Source organism: Hippoglossus stenolepis, chromosome 13 (assembly GCF_022539355.2).
Source record: "Hippoglossus stenolepis isolate QCI-W04-F060 chromosome 13, HSTE1.2, whole genome shotgun sequence".
Lineage (NCBI taxonomy): Eukaryota > Metazoa > Chordata > Actinopteri > Pleuronectiformes > Pleuronectidae > Hippoglossus > Hippoglossus stenolepis.
The window spans coordinates 5179824-5202615 of NC_061495.1; the positions used below are offsets into that span (position 1 = coordinate 5179824).

Consider the following 22792-nt stretch of genomic DNA (forward strand, 5'->3'; position numbering starts at 1 on the left):
GATGCTGCTGCTCTGGTTCAGTGACCACAGGAGAGAAGCCCTGCAACACACAACAGGACAGGATCAACTTATATTAAATAAATGAGAGAAACATACATTTATGACAAGTGGCTCGTTGATATCGTTTCAAAGGAATGTTATCTTAAAAAAAATAAAAGGAGTTATCCAGTCATTTGTATTAGATTATACTGAATGCTGATAATCTGCGAAGATCAGAAAATGTATTTATGGCTGTGTGGTGTATTCACAGATTCATAAAACTCTGGTGTGGATCTGGATCAGGGGGCAGGTCATTTATCAACATCTCAGAGAGTAATTCTTGATTCAAGTCAGACATGTAAAGGGATCTAATGAATTAAAATGTAGTTTCATAAGGGGACTGGAAAAAAATATATGTACTCTACTGCCACTCTAGTTATTATTATCATTATTATTATCCCTCTCCTCTTTACCACGCTCACCCCCAACCGGCCGAGGCAGATGGCCGACAACACTCAGTCTGGTTCTAGAGGTTTCTCCCAGTAAAATATTGTAAAATCTCGACCTTACTATGTAAAGTACCTTGAGATAATGTGTGTTGTAATTTTGCACTATGCAAACCAAGTTGAATTAAATATTAATATACAGTGTAACTGAAATAATGGTGAAAAATATGCTTTTCCTCAAGATTCGCTGACTCCCGTGGTTTTATTTAAACGTCCACATAAACTCCATCCCATACACATGCAGGATTTCAACTGGTTTTCCTTTTCCTTATCTTGGCAACAGGAGGGAAGACTGTATATGCACACTTGCAGTATGTCCTGCAGATGGAGCCAGAGATTCGAGCAATGCTGACAACACCGACACCCAATGATGAATATATCGCACTGTACTTTCAGAGAAACCTGAGGAGACCAAACTTTGTTACCACATCGTAACAATCATATATTTATATTACTGTTATAAATTCAAATAATTAAATCTGAATGGGATGAATCTCAAAGTTGTATGAAAGGTTCATTGAAGTGATTATGTATGAATTTAGAGAATCAATTGCCTTAAACTGGAGAAAAGAGATGAAACAAAAGCTTAGTGTTGAATATTCACTTTTATTGAGAAAGCTTGGTAGGAAAAACACAACTTTCACACAGAGAAGCAAACTTTGTGGTTTGGGCTGTATTTGTTTCTCATTTGTGATTGTATGTATACGTTTATGTGGAAAGGAGGGGTTTGACATATTCTACCTGGTGTGTACTACAAGGCTATGTAAATTTGAGGAAATTGACACATATTTAAACTGATATTTCTTTCAATACTACAATTTCCTATGTGTGGTGCTCTAATAGACATAAATGGACACAACTGTGAAGCTCGACTTATCAACTCTAAATCAAATAAAGAAAACGCTGAACAAGCAAGTGTGCTCTTATGAACTTCTAATTGCACACTGCGTTTATTGGAACAGCAGTTAACTTCCATACTCCTCTCAAAACCAAAAGTAATCGCTAATCTGAATTCCAAAACCAGTTTGTATCCCATGATTTCCTTCAGGAGAGCAGGTCCATCATTCTCGACACTCAATTATCGGTTTGATTATACAAAGAATAACATACAGGCAAAAACCAATCTGTTTGCAATCATTCGCCTTTCTTGACATTGTTATGTGATCAATGTATGGTTCATTTCCAAGGCACCATGTGGCTCTGATTCCTGACTCTTGTGATTATTACTTGATTACTAAATACCTTCTTTAACCAAATACCTCAAGTAGATGGGAAAACAAATGCGATTATTCAGCTGATGTGAAACAAAAACTCTAAGTGTTTTTAACGCAGTATAAAATGTGGAGACATTTGGTCCTTGTTATGTCAGAACATCGTGGCGTTACTTGAATGTGATCAAATACTCCGGATAAGCCTGGACGTCATGGAAGATGATGAACATGCTGGGATTAGCCATGTTGTCCACGACACTGTCGTACGACTGAGGGGACGTGTTGCTCTTGACTGGTGGTACGACCATGTTTCTTTGTCCAAGCGCGTAATCCCCGGTCAGCACTTGGCAGAGGTACATGCACTTCTCCCCTTTCAGATTCGGACGGGAGTATGTGTCCTGGGCAGAGTAGTCGGCCCTGACAGCAAAGTACGTGCCGTTGCCATAACAAGCAGCTGAAAATGAAACAGCAGCAAAAATGTTTTGTTTTAATTTATCTGTGAGCATCTATCTTCCATTCGCTGAAGTTAATATGAAGAAATAACTGAAAAACAACTAGTGTTCAGAATATTCAATAAAATAAAAAAAAATATGAATGTTTTTGAACAGTTTCATTTTAGCAATAAAGGTAAAGGAAGAGTCTGGTTAAACATTGTCCCATATTTTCATCATAAACTTCTCACCGTTCTTTCCTGCGTAAGCCCTGTTGAAGCCATTTTCATTAATCGTGTTCACTATGGTCTCAGTGGTGCCGTGGAACAGACGCTTCTCGTTGTTTGAATGACCGTTTCGCTGCTCAATGTCACACTTCTTGACCTGTAGGCTCTTCCACAACATAGTGTTCTGGATCCTCTCAATCTAAATATGAGGGGAAAGAAAATTTGTGACGATCCCATAGCACATTTTAAAAGTATATTCATTTCACCCAGATAAAAATTGCAATTTTCTTTTCGTACTCTAAATTGGACGATACGAAAAGACCTGGGGCCTCATTTGAAACCGATGCATATGCACAAAACAGGGTCTGATAGATGCGTACGCCACTTCTCAAGCAAACGTTGGGATCTATAAAAACAAACCTGACAGGAGAATGTGCACACTTGTACGCTAACTCTGACCCATGCGTAGGGAACTGTTTGGGGGAAGGGACGTGCAGACGTGAGGTGGTGATTTGAAGCCAGATTATTGATCCACTTCATCATTACCATTAACCACGTGTTAAACTGCTGCAGTGAACGTGACTGTGCCATCACTTCCATTACCAAATAATATCCCAGAGTGGAGGTTAGGATCCTATTGATGTGTGAAGTAATTTAGTCCGATTGCTCTAAATATATGAATACTGTGGTGATTTTTTGATATATAATTGTGTAAAATTTGTTAGATCGAGGACATCGCAGCTGTCTCTGAATTGAATAATCCTGCAGATTCACATATTTACGTTTCCAGGTGGACTTTGATTTATAAAGTGAACATGTTTATGTGTGCGTGCGTGTAATAGGTCGAAAATGCTATGCATTTAGTTTTTATTTTAACAGATACCCCCCTATTTTTTGAAAGACAACTTAACTATTCTAACAGTTTCACATGACAATTATACTCCACGTCAGTAGGTGGTGCTGTTGGTACAGCGGTGGATCCTGAAGGGAGACCGTAAGCACAGGCTCAGCGCATGCGCAGCTCATAATAAATGAGTTCAGTCTGAGCAAGATACTAAACTTAGTCTCCTCCCTTCTTAAATCCACAGAGACTATATCTATGTATCTATTGGTTACGCAGCGCTCCCTAGCCTGTGTAACCCTTGCTGCCGGTCCAGATTTCCCCTAGGTCTGGCGCCGGTAACATGCGCACGGTTTTAATCATCTGAATCTTTTTTTGCCCCTGACAAGTACAGTTTTGAAGGCAGCAAAGAATAAGTGATTTCCAGGAGCGTAATCAAAGAAGTTCTATGACATTCACTCTCTGCATGTATTTGTTTTTCAATGGGTTTACAATGTGAGCATTCATCACTTCCATACAGGGTTAGTAGCATATAACTGTTAAAACGTTATATATGTTGTTATTTTTTAAATGCACAGGTATTAAATTGTTATCAGGAAGGAAAACATTGGTATTGAAACAACATCACAACAAAACGTTCTGCTCTAGTAACAAAGCAGTGTCACTAAAACATGATGTTTTAAATACAGTGCATTTTAAATGAAGACTACCTTGATGACTGTTCGGTGACACGAGGCCTGGAACAGATTCAGGACTTCAGTGTACTCTGGTGTTCCAGCATGGATGGGGACAGCCAGACAAGTAGTGTTGGGGGGCATAGCATCCCAGTGCGCAGGTACTGCATCTAGAGACAAAATACATTTTTGGCTTAAAAGACAGAGAGGGGTCAAAAAGTGAAATTGTGCTAAAACAGGGAAATCATTTGTGGTAATAAAAGGTTTGAATCTAGTGTGAATGCACATTATTCTAGCTTCATATTGGAACTTTTACCAGTTACCACTGCTTTATTATCTTTTTTAGACAGAACTCTCATCAGTCAGTCAAATACCTTTCAGTTTGTCAATTCTCCTTATCTGCAATGTGTGTCCCTTTCTGTTGGTGGCCGGTCCGTTTGGCAGAGTGACGGTGTAGTCTTGACCTTGGATGTTGACTTTTACATCTGTCAGCTTCTTTTGCATTGCTTGCTCAAGCTGGAAGTTTGTCATTGGATCAAAGCTTTGATACTGGAACCCTTGCTGTTGGTACTGCCAGTCTGCAACTGTGCTTACCATCACCATGTACTTCTTCAGGTCCTCATCATCCTTCACCTTTTCAATCATTGTATAAATCTCTGCGGTGGCTTTGAGTACGCCATTGCTGAATCCCTCAATGGTTAATTCGACCTGATCCTTCTTGCCTTCGATCCTGATGCTCACGCCCACGGTCTTCTGGATGTCAATAATCTGCTGGTGGTCCGCGTCGGAAAAGCTGAGGATGGCGGCGCCTTTAATGGTGTTTTTGTTTTGATCTTTGGTTATCAGATCATTGATCCACTGCTTGGCCGAGACCACTTTGGCCTGTGTGTCCCCGCAGATGTGGAAGCAAGCCGGGTCGAATGCCACTGGCTTGATGACAAAGTCTTCTTCTTTACGGGGCTTGTCAGCAGTTCCACCCACAAGGAATGCTGTGAGAACAAATTCCAAGTGCTACATTATTCATCTCACATTCAAACCAGACTATGGATTAAAGGAACATGAACACAAAAATGATTCTCTTCTCTGTACTAGGGCTGTCACTTTCTATCCGAAAACATGCGGTTCATATTCAAACTGTAATAACCTGTTTGATTTCAAATTATGCAGTCTAGAAGCATTTGATATTTAGAAAAAGTGACAGCCCTGTTCTGTACTTACATTTGATTTTTTTCCACAACCCACTATCCTTATCACTGGGTTTACTGGCAGCGCTTTGTGCTCTGGGTTGCATACTGCTGTGGAACTCGTTCAGCATCGGTGCTTGGAAAATAACAATCCGAATAGTCTTCAGGGAGCCATGAGTGTTTTGGCTCAACACGTCGATCACCGCGTCAAACATGGCATCTGCCACCTGTCTTGCCTGCACATTGCCTTGACCTGAGAGGGTAGAGCATAATCAAAGTTGCACAAGGCAGTGCAGGAATCATCACTTGTAAAAACACACTGTGTTCATTCTCTCTGAATCAATAGAATTCATGTGTAAACACAAACATTCAATAAAATCATCTCCAAGTTGATTTAAAACTCAGACTTTCCATATAATATACTCCAGACTCACCTGTGCCAATGGCAGGTAATGAGACAGAGGCGTAGGCCTTTTTCACACACATCTCAAGTGCACTTTTAACAACCACTCTGATTTTTCCTGGGTCGGTCTGTCCGATCACGTGGAGGATCTTCTTACACCTTAGGTTACCTGGATTGGTCATTATCATGTCCTGGTTGGGCAGGGCACCTAAGGGTGAAGACAATGGATTTGTATTAGTATTTAAACTTAAAATAAATAATTACAAGGCACTAATTGTGAATGAATTTGTGTATCTTGATATAATTCGATGCCCAGAACTAAGCAAGAATATTGTTTAACTGTGGCAAGTCAGGGTTACAGTGTCATAACAGTTTTAAGTGTAAATGTTTCATTACCAAGGCGTTGGCACTCTCCTTCAACAGCCTGACCAGCTGCTTCTAGAATAGCCTTGGATACTCCTAGTGGAGGGAAAGACATCAAATAATATGATAGCGTGTATGGATACAACTTAAATTGTAGTTGTTCTGCATAGCTGAAACATTCCCTCTTCTCGCTGTCATTTACCTGACTTGAGAGAAAAGCTGTCATTGGAGGAGTTGACAATGACCTCACTGGTCTCCTTGGTTATGTCTCCTGTGACCACCTGTATGGTGACGCCTCCCATTTTGGTCTCATGCATTCCTGCGCTCGAGTTAACGTTTGAGAAGGGACCTTGTTGCACTGGAAAGAAATCAACAGCAAATCAACCAAATAATCAATAAAAATACATTTGAGAATAACTGATCCATTCAGATCATTTTTTAATTGAATCATTTTACAGATTTCTTACATTTCTACAAGCATCGCATATTTACTGCACATAAAAATGTTGAAAAGATGTTTGCCTACCGTTTTTTTGTGGGGAACGTGTGGGTGCTGGACCACCTGAGGCACTGGGGAACTCCTTGTCGAATTCATCCTTAAAGGCCTGTAGACAGAATCAGAACTTCCACTAAACACTCACAAATATTATCAATACATAACCAAAACATTACAAGAGCAGATGTTCATTAACATGGACATAATTGACCATCGCTGATTTGTCATTAAGTTAATTTCCATGGGAAAATAACACAAAACTACTCCAAAGCTTCTTCTGTTTCCTTACCTGGATCGTCTTTGCATCGCCTGGATAAAGGACAATGACAACCTCCTTCAGGTGCTTAGGTTTTTTCATGCTAAACGCTAAGATTTCACTCAACATCGAAGAGGCGACAAGGTGTCTTGGGAAACCAAGGTTTCCAGTGCCGACAGCAGGTAAAGAAATGGAGGTCAGGCCAGTGTCCTCTGCCTTGTCCAAGCAATTCTTGAAAATGGCACTCAAGATCTGGGAGGCAAAGCATTGATGCTTTTAAAATCTATGTACCACATACTGAAAGTTTACACTGCTGCATACACTTACTATCCCATGCAATTTTAGATGTAATAATAAGTATAATATAGTATAATCCTAAAATATCATTTAGCAACAGAAAAGCAGGAAAAGTGGTAGATCTGAGGCATGTTCCATATGATGCAGTATTGAATACAGACTCAGATGATAGAGCATGTTACCCTTTCAGTTGCGCCTTGTCCCTTGTCCCAATGAGGTGCAATTGCATGAAAGACTTTCTTGCTCTTCAGTCGGCAGCCGTCTGTCACAATGACCTCACCAAAATGTCCGATGGCCTTCTGGGCATTTATCAACTGCTGAAGATTGGGTCCGGCCGCGAGCAGTATTGCATTTGAAACTGCTCCTTTGTTCAGTTCAAGATCTTCAGACGCAGTGTTTACAATCACCTCAGTCTAAGAAAAACAGAATGTTATCAGTTCTTCATTTAACAACATCCTTATTAGACCAAAAGTCTGGGAGTTAGTCTGAGCAATCAGTCAGTATTTAAAGGTAGGGTTGGTAAGTTGTTGAAAAACTTTTTAGCGTATTTATTGAAATCCTCTTCACATCCTGATAGCCATGTGACAATCAAAAAAGCATGTCCCAAGTGTCTGTGGCTCTTGAGGGACTATAATAAACACAACCAATAATTCTGGTAATTAATGGACGCCATAGGCTGATGTACCGGTCTGTCACTAACCAGCGTGCACCCTGCCCATGCACTCAGTGCACATGACCAGTCTTCAGCCAGAGAGACATACACTGCTGAAGCAGAGAAGACAGTGGGATGTATCCGTGTCATTTTGTCAAAGAGTAGTCTGCTCTTGCTAGCTTTTTTCACGCTTACCAACCCTAGCTTTAATTCTATTCTAGTATTTTGTCGTCACACTCTGAAAGCATGTTTAACTAGAAACATTTTAAAATTCTATTTACCGTGGCATCCTGGATGTTTCCTTGAGTAAGAGTGATATTCAAGCCCTCTTTGGTTGTCACTTGACCCAAGCAGTTTGGGTCAGATTGGGTAGATCTAGCCTGTGTCAGACGTGGAGACGCGGTTTGAAGAGTGACTCCACTATTTCCAAATTCACTTTTGACAGCTCTCTCCATAGCCTGAACAGCAGCGTCGTCATTGTTCACCAAATGGATCTCCTTCAGGGTGTTGTCATTATACTTCTCATCACAGTGTTCCTTCACTGCCTTGATGATGGTCAGCGCACACAAATCAAGACGAAAGCTTTGGGTTCTGCTGATGGTGGGCAGAGCCACAGTGATGCAGCCATGCCTTTCAGCAAGTTCCAGGCTTCCTTTAACAGCTCTTTTCAACTGTGCATGAGACTTCTGGGGTGCAGATGGATCAAAGACGGGTCCAAATGCATGGATAACTTTTTTGCAACGAAGCCGTCCTCCAGCATCAGTAATGACACAGTCTCCAGGCCTGAGCTGTCCTCTCAGGTTAATTATTTTGTCGCATTCAACCTGCAACTGAGGTCCAGCAGCATTCAACAGTGCTGCTCCAAGACCCCCGTCGTGTTTCAGCTGCTGATTAGAAGAATTGACAACTGCGTCCACTGGGTAACTGCACAGATCTGCCTTGCAAACAGCTATTTCAACACCATCAGATGTCTGAAGCCGATATACAGGTTTTGGTCCCTGGCTTTGGGCCAAATCATTCTGCCCACCACCTGTCTCATCAACTAGTTGGACCAAGCAGCCAGTGTTGCCAAACAGTGAGGTCACGTACATAGCTTCTTTATCCTGGAAGAACTTCTTCACCCCAGGTTTGGTGACGTTTACACTTTCAAAGATCAAAGACTGGACCAAGTTTTCAACTAAGGTCTTGCAATTTGTGACATCAACTCTGGAACCATTGAGACAGATGGCCTCGTTTCTGAAAGACACTGTCACTTTGTCTTTGAATTGCTCCAAAAAAGATGTTTTGCATTTTTTAATGTACTCAATGATGGCATTGGACTTGACATCAACACTTTCTTCAACTTTGGCATTCTGCTTTAAGAAGTTCTCAAGCGCACCACTGACATTCATGACATTACTCTTGTGGCCACTCACAACAACTTGTTTACCAGTGCAGAGGACCTGGAGTCTCCTGCATGACTTGCTGTTGGCATCTTGTAATTGTCTGACCAGATCCTGCCATGCCAGAGTCTTCAGGACACTGCTATCTTCTACACTGATGTTCTGAGACATCAAAAGCTTTTTCAGATGGTCTTCAGCTTTGGTCAGATCTCTGTCAGAAAAAGCAAGGAGCTCCACTCTCTGTGCACTGATCTCAAATGCTGCATCTATTCCGTCAGATGTCAGCAGGGCCTTTGTAAGCTCATCTTGCTCTTCCAACCTCAGCAAGTCAAGCACAGATTTATCCATTTCTAAATTCATTCGTTTTAATGAATATTTTGCCTCGCGTATCACTTTGTCTGCTTCCAAAATCTCATCTCTTAAACCAGTTACAGTCAAATCTGGACTGTCTTTTGTGAAGGACATTTTGAGTTCTGGGTACAAACGTATCAATTTGTCCTGAAGACCATCTTGACACAGGAGGTGGAATATTGATGGGGACACTTTGATGACATCGGTCTTCATCGCTTTTTCCCTCTGCACCCTTCCCTCAATTTTGTTGATGGTTTTACGAAGACTTTGCTCCAGTTTATTGACATCATCCACAAAGCCAACCACTGACAAGACACCGCTGGCTTTATCATGCACTAAAGTCACATCCTTGTTCTGTAGCATTTGTCCGATATTCTCCACACACTCTTCCAATACCTCTGAATCTGGCTGAAACTTCAGGGATTTGAATTTTGACAAAGCTTGTGCAAAGGCTGACCCCACGGTACTGCTCCACTCTTTAATGATGGCTTTGGCATCTTTTTGGCCAAGAATTGAAGGTACGGGACTCAAGATCACAGCAGATCCTTCGTGTTTTACATTACAGAAGTGTTTAGCTAAGTCACTGTGAATGGTCTCTAATGCTGATTTATGGTCATTTAGGTATCTCCACACAGCATTGTCAGTGGGTTCAGAGATGGCAGCGGGGAGTTTTAAGGAGGGCCTGTCTTTGCCATAGAGGGCTGCTCCCAAAGATGAATAGAAAGGATAAACTCTGAACTCTTCCTGTTGGATGTGATGCTTCTCCTTCACGACTTTCTGAGCAGCTATAGAAAAAAAACATCATATTAACTGTCAAATGTCCAGAATTGATATAAAGGTGGTAATCTCTGATTATCATTGTGCTGCATTTATATGGACACAGTAATATTCAACGTGTACTATAACTGTGTTACCTTGATTGTCTTTGAAGGTGACGACAAACTGTTCCCCTTCATTAAGCAGAACACTTTCCACATCCTCACCTGCATTCTCGAAATACAGGTGGAGGAAATCTTTCTCGAACTTTTGGGTGTCTTCGATTGCAACTTGCTTAGTGACTTCAAGAGGCCGGACTGACAATCCCTTACTGGTGAACATCCTGTTTTGAGGGCATCTTGCCACAAAGTCAGCGCTTTCTGTGGGATAGTGATAAAAAGTCAGGCAGTTAGGCAATAACCTACGATACAGTTTTTAAGACCCCTTAAAGGACGAAAGAAATTTTCAAAAATAAAGTAGCGGTATGATGAGAATGAAATCAAAATTGAACGAGAATTAAGTCGTAGTAAAATGACAAACTAAAAATGAGTAATTTTTAACTACAATAAAGTCATGATATTATGAGAATTCTGTTATAATTTTAGGCTACGAATCATTATACAAGGGGATCAAATGATCAGCTTGTTGTCTGTTAAAATGAGGAATGTGCAGCATCTTATTAAATTATACATTAGTATAGGTTTCATGTTACTTGATCTTTCGGCACATGAGCACCACATTAATGTGGTAGTGTCAGGGCTCTAAAAGGTTGTGTAAGAAACTGTGTCTATTTCAAAGAAAGAACCACACACGCTTGGAGGAAATTGCCTCTTTTGTGGAGAAGAAAATGTTTGATGGTGGTCGACTGTAAATCGTTGGTTACAACTGTGTGATATTCAAAGGGATTTCATAAGCTGCTTTCCGCCAAAAGCGTAATTCTTGAGATCCAAATGTCTGAGTGAGAGCCTCCGGACTTTCTGCAGAGTTTCTCTTTTGGTGATAAGGGCAGACGCCAATGTCGATTTGGCGCGATCTCTGCAGCAGAATTATATATAATAATAATAATTAATACGTTACATCCTGCCTCTGTCTGCTGCACCACCCCTCACCTGAACACTCCAGAGATTTATGTGTTGTTGCCTGAGCAGAGAATCTCCTGCTGTGAAGACGGTTATAGTTTCTCAAGAAACAATGAGATTGGTTCAATATTTTGGATCCAGATGGAGTGAAACTCGGAGAGCACGGGTTCTCCTTGCTGCTTGTTTCCTAAAAGTAATATATTGTATATTGTAGTATAATGGTTTTTTCCTCGTAATATTATGATATTTTTTCTCATTAAATTACGCCTTAAATCTCGTAATATCACTTTTTTACAACATATTCTCAAAATCTTTTTTTCTTCAATACGGCCCTAATATACCTTTTCATAAAATGGCGCCAACATATTTGCCAAGGAGGAGTTGAGGGTTCATACAACACATGTTTTCAGATAAACACAATTTTTTTATATTACCTTAAAAGAGTCAATAAGAAAACTCTTTAATGATACGTTTTTCCGGTTCTATTGTTGCAATTGATCAATAAAGTAGAATTTGGCAGATACAGGACATCATGCATTTGTTTTTGTTGGCAATAGTATGTAACTCTTCATGGTTAGGATGGTGAGGATGTTTTATAGTGGTCTGAGAAAATGCAGAAAAGTAATTTCTTAGTACCCGCAGGATCTAATTTATGGTGTAGTTCAGCTTGGTGTTGACTGCATTGATCATGTTAGGGTTAAGGATTCAGGGTTAAGTGTCATCAGTTTATCATGGTGTGTCGTGCTGTAAATATCTCCCATAAATTTACTTGGTATTTTTCTTTTTTAGCATTATTATAATAAGAGATATGCTGAAGATGATACCGATGCGCTCAATTGAAAGGCAACCTCTGTACAAGTTGTGTTTTTTGGAACTATTATTACACGCATAAACACACACAACACACACACAGTAAGCAAATACCTTTTCCACTCTCGAAAGTAACCACAACAGAGGAGATGCCATGAATGATTTCCAACGTGAAAGAGGCAGATGGGGATTTCGGTTCCTTCATAATGTTCTCCACCAGCATCTCCAAAATGAACAGGCTCATGTCCTCAGAAACATTCCCTAAAACAGCCGAGGTGGAGCACAGCGTTTCCTCTGCTGCTACATCGTCTCTGCCTTTGGCCTCCGCCTGAACTTCAGCTGTGAGTTGATGAAGAGTAAGTGATTGAACACACATTTCTTAATGAAGTAAGATAATAGAGTAACACAAACAATTAATGAAATGTCTTATTTGTGGGAAAGCTTATTCTGGGTGTTAGCTCATAAGCCGTTTTTCAGACATGACCTCAGGATAAAATCTAGAGAGTTTTCACTTTCACACATGCACAACTCAACGGGGTTTTTTTTGCACAGAAGCATTAAAAGCAGCAACAAATTTGCGTTATTCAGGCGAGAGGTGCAGCACCACTTTACCGTTGTCAGCTCTTATCACCAAATTTGTTTTCTTTTTTCATTTTTGTGTCTGTCACAAGTTAAAAAACGTCATCACGTTTATTTTTTCCAGTCTGGGTTTCTGTAAAAAAAACATGGCGGCCTCTGTAGAGAGGACCCACTCCCGATGTAAATATAAAGTAATTAGATATAAAGGGCCATTCTAGGGCAAAGAAAACAATTCATACAATTTAGAAAAACACAAGAGAAAACACAACCAGGATTATTTTATATTCAATTTCTGCCCATGGATCCCTTTTACAGTGAAGGCAGATGATTTACAGAAAATCAGCAGCAGTCTGTTTCATTATCTGAGCTGCATCAATACACATTACTTTCTGATGAGTCACAGTTTCAAACAATTTCGACACTAAAGGGCTGTGCTTATTTAGTTTCCTGTAATTAAGGTTCATATGAAGCCTGAATATCAACCCAAACATGATACAGCTAAGCAAAAGAAAAAGAGTGAGAGACAAAGGGCAGGGTGGAGAGAATCAAAACTAAAACTAACTGTGTGTGTGGTTTGACACTGCAAGTCTGAGTTAATTTATCTGTAACAAACAAACACAAAAATAGTCACAGAGTAAGAAACATACTGGTGTGACTTACATTTCTTGTTGACATTATCCGATGGAACTTCCCGTTTCTGACAGTACACAAAAAAACGATTTAAGTCACAACTGTGTTTTAATTTGTCTTCTTGTGTAACCAGTTTCACCTCATACAGCTAAATGTCCAATCAGACAAGTTACACGTTAATTCAATCATCAACTGGGTCAAGTAAATATCACAGAAAGGCGTATCCCTTGTTTAATTACCAGCTTCCAAACAGCAGGAAGTAAAATGAGCAAAGAACACAGCGTCCAGCACGGCCTTGAGTTATGACTCATGTGCTCTCACATAAGCCTGGGCCTAAAGCTCAATATACAGTATATTGATATACTATGCATTGTATAAGCACAGTAAGGAGGTAAAACACATAATCGATTAACCTCAGATTTGTCAAATGTTTTGCTGTATATTAACAATTTCATGAAGCAGCCACAATTTACAAAGAGGGTTCAACTATAAGTCCATGCTCAATTCCTTCTTTACTGTTAGCTCTATAGCAGGGGTATTCAACTAAAATTTAAAGAGGTCCAGTTAGAGAAAATTTCTTGAAGCAAAGGTCCGGAAGATCATAATGTCTAACTATTTAGTGTGATATATATTTAAGTTGCCTAGTAGTTCTATCAACATCTGCATGTACTAAATACCAAACTGTCAAATCAAATGAATTCAGTACGATTCAAAAACTTTTTGACAATATTTATTGTCACGTAACATAGAACTGAACATATATGTCTGATTGCAGATATGTATAATGTTCTCCCATTAACTAAATAAAAGTAGGGCTGCATTTCAAAATAAGAGAAAATAAATAAAATGGGAAAATTGTGCATGTTCAAATAAAGAGCTTAACTTCAGAAAAATAAAATAAAGGGAGCAAAAGCTTGAATTTCCCTTTTTCTGTTTCACATCTTGACTCAAAAGTCTCCACCAATTTTACAGATAATAAATCTCAACACATCTTAACAATTGAACAGTTTTAGAATCACTTTGTTCCCCTCTTATATCCCACTCCCCCACTTTGTTCGTCTGTTTCTCTCCCTTTCTCCGTCTCACTCCTGTTTCTCTCCACTTTCTCCGTCTCACTCCTGTTTCTCAACTTTCTCCGTCTCACTCCTGTTTCTCTCCCTTTCTCCGTCTCACTCCTGTTTCTCTCCACTTTCTCCGTCTCACTCCTGTTTCTCAACTTTCTCCAGCTCACTCCTGTTTCTCTCCCTTTCTCCGTCTCACTCCTGTTTCTCTCCACTTTCTCCGTCTCACTCCTGTTTCTCTCCCTTTCACTCCTGTTTCTCTCCACTTTCTCCGTCTCACTCCTGTTTCTCTCCATTTCTCCATCTCACTCCTGTTTCTCAACTTTCTCCAGCTCACTCCTGTTTCTCTCCCTTTCTCCGTCTCACTCCTGTTTCTCTCCCTTTCTCCGTCTCACTCCTGTTTCTCAACTTTCTCCAGCTCACTCCTGTTTCTCAACTTTCTCCAGCTCACTCCTGTTTGTCTCCTTTCTCCGTCTCATCCTGTTTCTCAACTTTCTCCGTCTCACTCCTGTTTCTCAACTCTTTCAGTCTCCTCCTGTTTCTCAACTTTCTCCGCTCACTCCTGTTTCTCTCCACTTTCTCCGTCTCACTCCTGTTTCTCAACTTTCTCAGTCTCACTCCTGTTTCTCAACTTTCTCAGTCTCACTCCTGTTTCTCTCCCTTTCTCCGTCTCACTCCTGTTTCTCAACTTTCTCCATCTCACTCCTGTTTCTCAACTTTCTCCAGCTCACTCCTGTTTGTCTCCACTTTCTCCGTCTCACTCCTGTTTCTCAACTTTCTCCGTCTCACTCCTGTTTCTCAACTTTCTCAGTCTCACTCCTGTTTCTCAACTTTCTCCAGCTCACTCCTGTTTCTCTCCACTTTCTCCGTCTCACTCCTGTTTCTCAACTTTCTCAGTCTCACTCCTGTTTCTCAACTTTCTCCGTCTCACTCCTGTTTCTCAACTTTCTCAGTCTCACTCCTGTTTCTCTCCCTTTCTCCATCTCACTCCTCTGTATCTCTCCCTTTGTTTTCTCTACCTGTATCTCTATCTTTCTTTTTCTTTCTACCGTCTTTTCATGTGTAACTTGCCTCTAACTCTCTCATGTCTGCACTGTAGAGTCGCAATGTTTACCGTCTGGAATGCACAGACTTGATTGGCTGAGTAGTATCACGTGGGATGGCTTAACTCGCATGCAATTGGTCTGTGCGTTTCTCATCCGCTAAACCACTACCGTAAAGACTACAAAAGCTGCGCTGATTACAAATAGAAGCGCCCCGTCAGGTTTTAAATCATAACCTTCTGTTTTGGCTGTAGGTCCGGGTCCGTACGGGACGGCTTCTGGGTCCGGACCCGGACCGCGGTCCGCCTGTTAGTGACCTCTGCTCTATAGCTTTGATTCAAAGCCACACCTCATTGAATATACTTTGAAAATTGTTCCTAGTTCAAGCTCATTGAGTTTTCCAAAAGGGAGGGGTGATAATATCTTTATTTATATGGCACTTCTCAAAACAAATAAAGTAGTAGTACTTTCACACCTCTTTATCCAGGATACACACACAGGAACCCTGACATTTCATTGCACCTCACTTACCTGTGGTGGTGCTGCTGGTGCTGGTGCTGCTGGTGCTGGTGCTGCTGCTGGTGGTGCTGGTGCAGTCTTCTCATCTGGAGGGACTCGAACGGTCATCTTCAGAACAGCCTCATCCAACTGGATCTGGTGCGAGTCTTTCCTCAGCACATTTTTCTGGTCTGTGAGTGAAGGAGAAGAAGAAGAAGATGGACTTATTGTTAAGAGGAGGTCACTTCACTTTTGTATTTCTCTAGTTTGAGTCCAGGCCTTAGACGGAGCCCACCCTGCTCGGTGCGGAAGCGCAGCCCCGCCGTCCTGCTGCCACTCTCGTAGTCCACCTCGCAGTCTCCGCCGCAGGACTTCTTGCTGTTGAAGTACTTCAGCAACTTGATTTTGATTTTCGGAAAGTTGTTTTCTTCCAGCTCGACGAGCAGCGGGTAAGAATACGCGTCGGACATGTCTGCTGTCCGGGCTGCTTCTGCCGCTGCGCCCCAGTTACTTTCTGTTTTGTTTCTTGGGAAACGCAACAGTTTTTCCCCCATTTTGGCGAATCCGCTTTTTACTTTCACTTTCTGCCTCGTCCTCCTCGGAACCTTCCAGCAGAAAGCAGGTGAGTGTGTTTTACTCCGTAAACTTCATCTTTTAACGTAGACATTAAAAACCAACGTTAAACGGACAGGTGTGTGGTCAGTTTGGTCTCGTGCGCTGCGTCAGGTCGCTCGCGCTGACAACAGGTCGAGGTGAGAGAAAATGGCGGATGAGTTCGCGTTGAAACTTTCTCGCAGAAACGTAGAAAGACGGAGACAACGATGCACCATTGAATGTCAACCAGTGAGTGAAGTTGTTCAACTTTAACCAACTTCAACGAGTCTAAACGCTGCCAATGCAACAGAGGATGAATGTGGACAGCAGTGAGACAACAGTAGGAATATTATGTTAGTATTTTAACTTCAAACCGCCCCCCACCTGGATAGTTTCTTAACGTTGATTCTTGTTTTTTTTTTCAAATAACTTTCATGTACACTAAAGCAGAAAAACCCTGATCTCTGTCTCCCTCTCATGGAGTGATAGAAAACAGCAAATGTTTCTAGTTGTAAGTGGGTCACCCAGTTCAGGAAGTACAAAATAGTATATTTAAGTAAAAGTCAGTTGTTGTGGAAGATGGTCAGAGCTGGGTGGGGGGTTGAGACAAAGCCTATATAATTATATAGTAGTGAATGCAGCACAATATTCATGATTTTCGTATCATTTCAATTGTGTGCAGCATTGTATAACAGTTTCACAACAGTTTACACTAGAAAAGGCCAAAAAAGTGCTTGTCGGTCAAATTAATTCATTATGAGCAGGACTCCCGGACACTAGATTTAATCTATATCAATGTGAGGGAAGAAAAGTAAAATAAAATAATCAGATATTCTTTGTCTAACCCACTATTTCCACCACTAAAATCCACAATCCTTTCTGTTTGTGTCTATTGTCTACACATCTATGACAGATTCTACATTTGTGCATCAGAGGCTACAGAAAATACTGAATGAATGTTCCAAACATTAAATTCAAGAAGGATAATAACATTAAATTTAAAATAAAATATACATGCCTACTATTGTGCTAGCCTCAAAATGTTACTCCAGAAAGGGAAATTGAGAAATTCAGTTTTTTATTGATGTTTGGACAATTTGGCCTTGCAGTTACAATCGATTGCCAGTAGGAGGTGCTGCAGCCCCCTCAGCACCCCTACTTACTGAGTCCTTGGTAAAAGTACAAAGAAATAGACATAATGTACTCAAAGTACATCAAACTTTCTACTTGAGTAAAAGTGTACAGAATAGATACATGAAAAATGTACTTGATTACATTAATGAAGTAAATGTACTCTGCTGCATCCCAGCACTGCCAGTAGGTTAAGATTAAATGTTATTTAGACCTGACACCTCAGTGTTCATGCAACAACTATAAATAAATGTAGAGAGATATGTAAATAATGTGCACCTGCCACTACAAACAGAATAGTATGGGTAGTATAAGTTTAGTGATAGGATGATTACTAGAGATGATCGAAATAAGGGTGACAACACAGAGTGTCAAATATATTAACCAGACAGTGATGTCATTGTATGATTTACTCACACCTACTTACTTTTTTCGTAGCACTATTTAGGAGCCATGGCCGGTAATCTGATTATCCCTCTTCACGGGCCTTCTGTTCACATTGTGAGGCAATGTGGACCGGCCCTGGGCGACATCCTCCACAGCAAATTCAGATGCACGGCCATCATTGAGGAGGTGGCTTCCGGAAGTGTTCCGTCCCTTGTGCCGCAGAAAACCGTTGTTTCAGAGAAGAGGTTTGCCGGCGTGCTGAGTGCAGGCATCAAGTTATCTGTGTGGAAGGACGATCTTACAAATGTCTGCGTGGATGCCGTCGTGAATGCTGCCAACGACAAGCTTCAACACTGGGGCGGCCTCGCTCGAGCTCTGTCCAGCAGGGGGGGTCCGCAGATCCAACAGGACAGCAACGATTACATCAGACAGAAGGGGGATCTGAAAACAGGAGATGCAATTGTCTGTGCTGCTGGCCTCCTACCATGTAAGAAGATAATTCATGCTGTGGGCCCTTCCTTAACAGCAAACCCATCAAAGTATGAAATTTCAAAGGCTAAACCGCTGTTGCAGAAGGCCATCAGGAGCATTCTGGACAGAGTTAAAGAAAACCACCTGAAGACTGTCGCCATTCCTGCTATAAGCTCGGGACTGTTCAACTTCCCCCTGCCACTCTGTGCGGACACCATAGTGTCAACTGTGAAAGAGTACTATGAGAACTCCTATAGACAACATCTTCCTGAGGAGATCCTCCTTGTGAACAACGACGACCCCACAGTAAAGGAAATGGAAAGGGCCTGTTGTGAGCTACTTTCCCACAAAACGTACAGCGAGGGAGCAGGAGCAGGAGCGGCCAAAAGCTCCACTCCTACAGTCCAGTTTGGAAATATCCAACTGACACTGAAGTGGGGTCGAATTGAGGAACAGGAGGTATGAATCTGACATCTGTCTTGATTGTTTATTAAACCTATTATGTACTTATTTTATGCACTGCAATTAGAAGGCTTTTCTAAACATTGATTATTTCTAGTTAAACATTATTAGGGGTAAAAGGATTCTCCAATTATGATCATTCCCTCATCATAAGACCAGAAGAGTCGTGTGACACATGCAGCTGAAATATTTACAAATTCTTGCTTGGTTTTGCTCTAATTTTAAATAGAATTATAGTAAGAATGTGATTAACTGTAAACCTCGGCCAAGGAGTTCAATTTTGGGGATTTGGATCCAGGAACTTTTGTGAAAAAAATTGCAGCGGTGGCAGCAGGTATGGGAGCATGAGTTTCTGTATTTTTATTCACCTTGTTTATTCTTGTTTTTGGATTCCCTCAGACGGACGTCATCGTAAACAGCACATCATCAGACAGAAACTTGAGCTACGGTGTCGTCTCCAAAGCTTTATTGAAGAAAGCAGGAACTGAAATGCAAAGAGAGCTTCACAGAGCCAAGCCAAAAGGAAAAGTGATCGTCACAAAAGGCTACTCCCTGAAATGTAAAGAGGTTTTTCACACTCTTGGCATTGCAGCCCAGGAGGTAGGTCATGATTCTAATATAAGTAAAAGAGGAAAATATTAAATCGTCATGTGTAATATTAATTATCTGACTTATCTAAAGGAACAAATGATTTAATTTAGACTAAACTTTTCACATTGAAAAAATATCTTGCACAACTTGCAAGAGTTCCTTTTTCCTTGGTATATCCAGAGAGCACATCGTCTGAGTAGCATTAAATGCAGCTCGTTGCAGGGATGATATTGAAAAATAGCTGAAGTGAGAGACAAATATATCATCTGGTGAGCAGGAAAATCTTAATTTACTGTATATTTGTCTATGTCTCTTTGTTCATTAATTACAGGTCCTTTTCAAGTCAGTCCTGGATTGCCTATCTATCGCAGTCTCAAATAAGCACAGGTCAATTGCCTTCCCCGCCATCGGCACAGGAGGCTACGGCCTCAGTAAAACACAAGTCGCCGATGTCATGACTGATGCAGTGAAGGGGTTTGCCAAGAAGTCCCCTCAAACCTTTGAAGTTCACTTTGTCATATTTCCATCGGAAGTAGACACATATAAGGTTGTATTAATGCTTTTGCGATATTAGAATGTTATTACCGTGTGTACGTGTGCCCACTGCAGGCGGATTGAATAGAGACGCCTCGACAGTTATCGTGATAGAAAGATGACTTAATGACTTTGTCTTTCCAGGCTTTTGAGACAGCGATGAGATCTTTCCAGCAAAAAGCCCCTGATCCCGGCTTTACACAGGGTAACAACACCATATTTCTATTAACATTAACTGATGAAAAAGATGACCTTTCAATGCAAGTGTTTAAGTATTTTACTGAGAGTAATAGAAGAAGATATGCACTTCCCATATTTGCAGTAATTACGGTCTTAAAAAGATTAGCTTCTGTGGGAAGAAAATTTGAGGAACCTTTAATAATTCTTGCAAAATGTTGAGGTTAATTGTAAGAATGTGCAAGTTGCCTCTACAAAGTAGGCCAAACCTTCACCACAACTTATAGCAATAATATTCCTGTTAAAGTAGAAAGACATTTGTATAGTGCTGCTTATTTATGTGTTGTGTAAGAAATGTTTAAATAACGGAATACATAGAATCTTGGTTGCTGTTGTAGTTCCCTGTAACAGTTCTGGAGTTGTAGTACAAACCAGAAATGCAAGAGTAGGACAGCAAATGTAAAAATCATCCGTACAGTGCGGAATGCATGTTTGATTAATCTGCAATCACTAAAAAGCAGCTAATCCTGAACTGTGGCAGTGATTGTTACCTGTGTGTCTGCTCCACCAGCATTGGAGCACAGAGATCACTTCCCTGTCAGCAAACCCGCCGCTCCACAGATCAGCCTGCATGGCAGTCCTGAGTCGAGGCTCGAGGCTGAACGATGGCTCTGGTGCCTTTTCCGTTCCTCTCACCGCGTCACCATCCGTAACAACTTCATTCTTTGCTTTGGCGAGGAGGAATATCTGCAGCTGACCCGTCTGTCGACCAAAAAGACCATCGACTTCAAGGAGTCCTTTGACAAAGGTCATGCAGACATAACGGTGAACGGGGATTCACATGAGGAAATTGTCGTGGCCGCCTTGCAGGTGGAGGCCATGCTCTGCAACATCCAGAAAGAATTTGTCCGAGAGGAAGAGCGCGCCATGCTCCCCTTCTCCACCGAGAAGGTGACCTTTGAAAGAACGCCAGTTGATATTCGCGACGTTTTGTTCTCAGAAAGAGCATCTGTTCTCATAAAGGAGGGGCTGTGCATGTTGAAGGTACAGTATGTGTAACTGTCTCTGCTGGAAGTGCTCCATATCTTATGTCTTATTGTTCACCAGTGCTTGACTCAGGTGGAATTTTTTGTATATCTAGTTGGAGAAAGTGGAGAACCCGACGCTGAGGAAGATGTTTGACGCCAAGAAACAACAGCTACAATGTTCCACTCGAAACATGTTTCAGTTTATACCTTCACAGTTCTGCGAGATGGTCAGCCATATTGGATTCCATGCAGAGTACGCACCACCTGCAGGTATGAAGCATTTGATAATGTAACCAGATTCTTAGCGAGAGAGAACGAGCGGACATCTCAGAACATTTTTAAGTGCATTCAGACCTGTACTTAGTGCTGACCACTTGTAATCAGATCTCTCAGGACAGACGTGGTCATAGATCATAACCAGTTTTTTGTGTTTGTCCGTTTACAGACCCAGCTTATGGAGAGGGTATCTACTTTGCTGGCACAGTGAGGAAAGCCATGGAAGTGTGGAAGGAGCGCAATGAGACGTACTTGTACCTTGTGGAGGCCGAGGTGCTGACAGGAAACTCCACCCCTGGCAGACCAGGTCTCATTCTACCAGTTGTGGGGACACACCCACAAATATTCGACAGTGTGAGTGGAGGACCTGACCTCTCTGTCATATTCAGTGGTTACCAGGCTCTGCCCAAGTACATCATTACCTGTACGGTGGCCTGAGGAGCCATTTCTCCACTCTTTCCTATTACACATTAAAGAATCAGTCCCGTGTTAATCTAAACCTGAAGTTCCCTCTTAATGCATGTTAACACTGTGAGAAATGAATGAATCAATTTGCCTTTGCCTTTGAAACTATATAAACCAGACCAGTATATAAATATAAATACTAATATCCACTGAGGACCTGGATGAACACGCACGCAAACTTTACCTGCATTTTAAAAAATATATGATTTTGATTTTAAAATGACCTTTTTCTGGAGCCTTATACAAACTAAATAAGCAAATCGTGGGGATTATTAAAACATGACCAGGGAATAAAAAGCTGTAAGAATGAATGAGGATGATGCTGCTCTGGTTCAGTGACCACAGGAGAGAAGCCCTGCAACACACAACAGGACAGGATCAACTTATATTAAATAAATGAGAGAAACATACATTTATGACAAGTGGCTCGTTGACACCGTTTCAAAGGAATGTTATCTTAAAAAAAAAAATTTGAGTTATCCAGTCATTTGTATTAGATTATACTGAATGCTGATAATCTGCGAAGATCAGAAAATGTATTTATGGCTGTGTGGTGTATTCACAGATTCATAAAACTCTGGTGTGGATCTGGATCAGGGGGCAGGTCATTTATCAACATCTCAGAGAGTAATTCTTGATTCAAGTCAGACATGTAAAGGGATCTAATGAATTAAAATGTAGTTTCATAAGGGGACTGGAAAAAAATATATGTACTCTACTGCCACTCATTATTATTGTTGTGTATTGACCGCCTAAGTTTGTTCCTTCACGCTCACTGTCACGCCCCCTTTATGTTACGTGCTTACGGTGTTGCAATCCCCTGTTCTGTGTACGAACTAATACAGGTTTACGAGCAGGTCTCCCGTGTATTCATTATTGGCGATAATAGCGTGAGTACACAACAAAACTGGCGACGAGGATTATGCGTTCTCACGTTGTGTTTGGTATTTTCGGTTGAAAGTCCGAG

General features: G+C 41.1%; 3 protein-coding genes across 3 annotated transcripts in view; 1 reads left to right on the forward strand and 2 right to left on the reverse strand.

Annotated features, from left to right (window-relative positions):
* Positions 1 to 1071: 1071 nt before the first annotated feature.
* On the reverse strand, positions 1072 to 16263 carry parp14rs1 (poly(ADP-ribose) polymerase family member 14-related sequence 1). The gene is made up of 17 exons (XM_047342630.1): positions 16005 to 16263; positions 15743 to 15900; positions 13138 to 13174; positions 12013 to 12237; positions 10168 to 10389; positions 7802 to 10038; positions 7051 to 7281; positions 6605 to 6823; positions 6346 to 6424; positions 6022 to 6177; positions 5853 to 5915; positions 5488 to 5664; positions 5088 to 5306; positions 4244 to 4858; positions 3906 to 4039; positions 2379 to 2553; positions 1072 to 2150 (listed from the first exon to the last, which is right to left on the reverse strand). The coding sequence occupies exons 1-17, from the start codon at positions 16261 to 16263 to the stop codon at positions 1867 to 1869; spliced, it is 5490 nt and encodes a 1829-aa protein (XP_047198586.1). The 3' UTR covers positions 1072 to 1866.
* LOC124851068 (protein mono-ADP-ribosyltransferase PARP14-like) overlaps positions 1072 to 22792 on the reverse strand; it is a 30430-nt gene continuing 8709 nt past the window's right edge. Inside the window, exon 5 of the transcript XR_007034791.1 lies at positions 1072 to 1226. The gene's annotated coding sequence lies outside the window, so the exon portion shown is untranslated. The remainder of the gene's footprint in view (positions 1227 to 22792) is intronic.
* Positions 16198 to 21859, forward strand: parp9 (poly(ADP-ribose) polymerase family member 9). The gene is made up of 8 exons (XM_047342631.1): positions 16198 to 16331; positions 17873 to 18751; positions 19154 to 19354; positions 19677 to 19892; positions 20024 to 20084; positions 20628 to 21100; positions 21198 to 21354; positions 21530 to 21859. The coding sequence occupies exons 2-8, from the start codon at positions 17888 to 17890 to the stop codon at positions 21796 to 21798; spliced, it is 2241 nt and encodes a 746-aa protein (XP_047198587.1). The 5' UTR covers positions 16198 to 16331; positions 17873 to 17887; the 3' UTR covers positions 21799 to 21859.